At 28.1% G+C, this 3,384-nt stretch overlaps 2 protein-coding genes across 2 annotated transcripts; both read right to left on the reverse strand.

Moving 5' to 3' along the window:
• Positions 1-520, reverse strand: Chro.10286 (hypothetical protein; the record flags this gene model as incomplete). Its single annotated transcript, XM_660205.1, has 1 exon — positions 1-520. A coding segment is annotated over one exon (520 nt), but the record flags the coding sequence as incomplete, so codon positions are not given.
• Positions 521-780: 260 nt separating this feature from the next.
• Chro.10285 (hypothetical protein) lies at positions 781-3,264 on the reverse strand. Its single annotated transcript, XM_660206.1, has 1 exon — positions 781-3,264. The coding sequence occupies one exon, from the start codon at positions 3,262-3,264 to the stop codon at positions 781-783; it is 2,484 nt and encodes an 827-aa protein (XP_665298.1).
• Between the last annotated feature and the right edge of the window lie 120 nt (positions 3,265-3,384).

The raw sequence follows: 3,384 nt of genomic DNA on the forward strand, positions 1-3,384 counted from the left end.
AATCGCAGTCGCTATTGCAGCTACATTCATTTATAGTTATTGAGCCTAGCTCAAATATTCCATAGCCTATCGAAAGACCGATAATAACGGAAAAGAATAATCCCCAATTAAATGTCATAGCAATTAGCATTAATAGATAATGCATAAAGTAGTACAAAATAGTTAATAATACATTCGTACATATAACTTTTATACCTAAATTTTCGTGTTCTACTCTGTTTTTTTTTATCTCTTTAACGTATATTTTGTTTATAGAAGAGATGAACATTGTAAAACACCCCATTAATATTATAAATAAACATGAAATGAAATAATCAAATCTATTAGACGTTCTCCATGATTCAAACAAAATAACTGATTCAAAGCTTTGATGGAATGTCATTTGCATTGCAATTGAAAGCAAACTTTTATTATTTATTTGATTTAAATCGTCTTTAGTTGGATCTTGAATAATTGCACTATGTACTCCATGGGTATCTTTAATCAATCTAATTGCATTCTGTTTATTAGAACAACACATTTTTAAAAAAACCAACTAAATTATAACTATTTGTAATAATATATTTGTTTAATTAATCAGAATAATTTATAGCTCGAATATATATATTTAAATAATTTATTCTTAATTTAAAAAAAGAAAAAAAAACTATTAAATGTTGCCATGCTCGAACTGCTCTCTCCTCGTATCAAAATTTTTTCTACTTATTAGCAATTTTGCTTTTTCCGATTCGATGTATTTGCCTTAAGTTTCTTCAATTTATCAAACATTTTAATGGTACTTTAATTTGCTCCCAATTTTGGGTTCTGGCCATCATTATCATCTCCCAATCCTTGGTGGGGCATTTTATTACTCTGGGCCCTCCTAATACTTTTTTCTTTTTGAATTAAGCTCTCTTTAATTTGATTTTTTATATTAAATAAACCTTTACCATTCAATACCAGTGATTCTACAATATATTTTTGTAAATCTTCCTTATTCAACTCTTGGCTTGGCATAGTGCCCAATTTAGAAATCTCATCCAAAAATTCCCATGGAACATCTCTAAGATCGCTTTTAAATGTATGATTGATTTGCCTCCAGTCAGTTTTCACTATATTACTATCTTTAATATTGTTAACCAGGTTATTTTCGTCATGGTATTCCATAACATCTAAGTGATTAATATTAAAATCATCTTTTGGAAGTAACTTCATCAGCTTTAATTTTTCTGCTTCGATACTTTTCTTCATTTCACGGCCTGTTTTTAGCTGATCTTCCCAAACATTCTTTATCTTCTCAAAATCTTCTTTCTGTGTTGCTCCAGCATTTAAGTTAAGTATAAAATCTTTATCCCAAAATAATTCAGGTATTAATTTAACATCTTTATTTAATAAATTAATATCTATGTAATCATGACCTATATCTGTTTCATATTTCAATTCTTCATTATTAGATTCTTCTTTAATTACATTAAATAATTTTTCGTTGTAATAATCCAAATATTTATTATAAAATGATTTAATTTTTCTTGGACTTGGTGGTTCATTAACCCATTGACTGGTATTATCCTCCAAAGGGTTACTTTTTTTAGTATTTATCATTTTACCGAATAGCTTCTTTCTTTCCTTATCTTTTTGAATAATAACATTAATTTCTTCATCATTCATATTTTCAGGCAGCATAGGATCTTTTTTTTCCCCAGATAAAATTTCATTTTTAATTTTATTAAAGTTTTCAGTATAAAGATCATTTTTGAACATTCCTTTTTGCTTTATAGGTTGTATTTCCGGCGTTTTCATTGTTGAAAATGTTATTGAAACGCTTGAAGGACAGCTTATCCATCTACTGTCCTCATCTAAATCCCACCTTTTAATTTTTTGTGGATTGTCACTTAATAGATTATTTATATTAAAATCATCATCATGTTTTTTGTACTGATTGATTTTTTCCTTTTCATCTCTAAGATATGATGCTTCTGCAAACCAAAACGCAGGGCTTTCAGGATCTGTGGGGACTAAGCAAGAGTAATTGTTATATTTTCTATCCCTCCCAGTAATCCTTTTATTATTATTATTATTGTCATCATAATTTCCAAGCTTATCAACTTCGTGTCTTTCATTATTCATTGTTATTACTGTATTTTTCTTTAAATGGAAATCCAATACTTTTTGATTCTCTAGTCCTTCATATACTTTAAGTGAATCTGATTTCAAATTTTTATATAAATCTTGTCTTCTAGTTTGTTTTTTTGATAATTGTGAATAAACTTTGTCCAACTCATCCAATATTCTGTTATAGCTCCTTTGAGTTTTTATTATAGACTTCTGTCTTGTTGCCAACGTTCGATGTAATTTCTGTGTATATTCATCCCTTTTTTTCTCAAATAATTCCTTTCTTAGATTAATTTCTTCAAACTTCTTTTCTAGTAAATTATATGTATCTATGTAGAATTTTCTATCTTTAGTCTGTCGGGACTTCACTTTTCCAGGATCTTCCAATTCAAATGAAACTGGCAAACTATCAATACCACCTTGTTGTAAACAAGAATACGTCGCAAACATTCTCTGTTGGCAATCTGTTATTTCATCCAATTCAGACTCTAGTTTTTTTTCATCTTTAGCAAGTTTTCTATCATGTTTTTTACCTGTTTCGCAATGCAGAATAATAGCTTTAGACAGATCATTCAAAATCTCCTCATTCTTAATCAGCTTATTTGTGATATTTTTCAAAATATTATTTTTATAATCAACCAATATACTAGCTCTAATTTTATCATTTAAAATCATGTCATCATTTACTTCGAAGTTATTTGAACCATTTAAAATTCCAAGCCTCTTAATTATTTCTCTATTAGTTTTGCTTTCTTTTTCTTCTGGAAATGGGACCAAGTTGGGTATCGAAATGTCAATCTCATTCCCCATCTTCTTCATCTCATTAAAGTGTTTGAATACCATTGAAAGTGTATAAGCTGGTTTAATATCAATAGACAAATTATCGAACTTCAAAATAGTTTTATTTAACAAGTTATTTTGATCAATCTCATAATTTGTATTTATTGTTTTTTCATCTAATAAGACTTTAGATACTGGATAAAATGCAGGGGTTTTGATAAATTGCCCAAATAATTTAATATTAATTTCCTTATAATCATCTAAGTTACATTTATGTACTTTGTAATATACTTCATATTCTCCATTTTTCAAATCTAATATTTGTTGAACTTTAATTCCCCCAACGCCAAATACCTCATATTTATCGCCTCCTCTTTTTGTTTTATTCCCCATTCTATCTACAGAATATATTTTGAAAGTAGATATTGTCTCATCTATATTATAATATTTCAATCCTTCGCCTTCAGCCCAACACAATTCCGGATATGATTTTCCAGGGGTGACTTGAATCAC

Source organism: Cryptosporidium hominis (genome assembly GCF_000006425.1).
Source record: "Cryptosporidium hominis TU502 chromosome 1 CHRO011081, whole genome shotgun sequence".
In the NCBI taxonomy this organism is placed as follows: domain Eukaryota; phylum Apicomplexa; class Conoidasida; order Eucoccidiorida; family Cryptosporidiidae; genus Cryptosporidium; species Cryptosporidium hominis.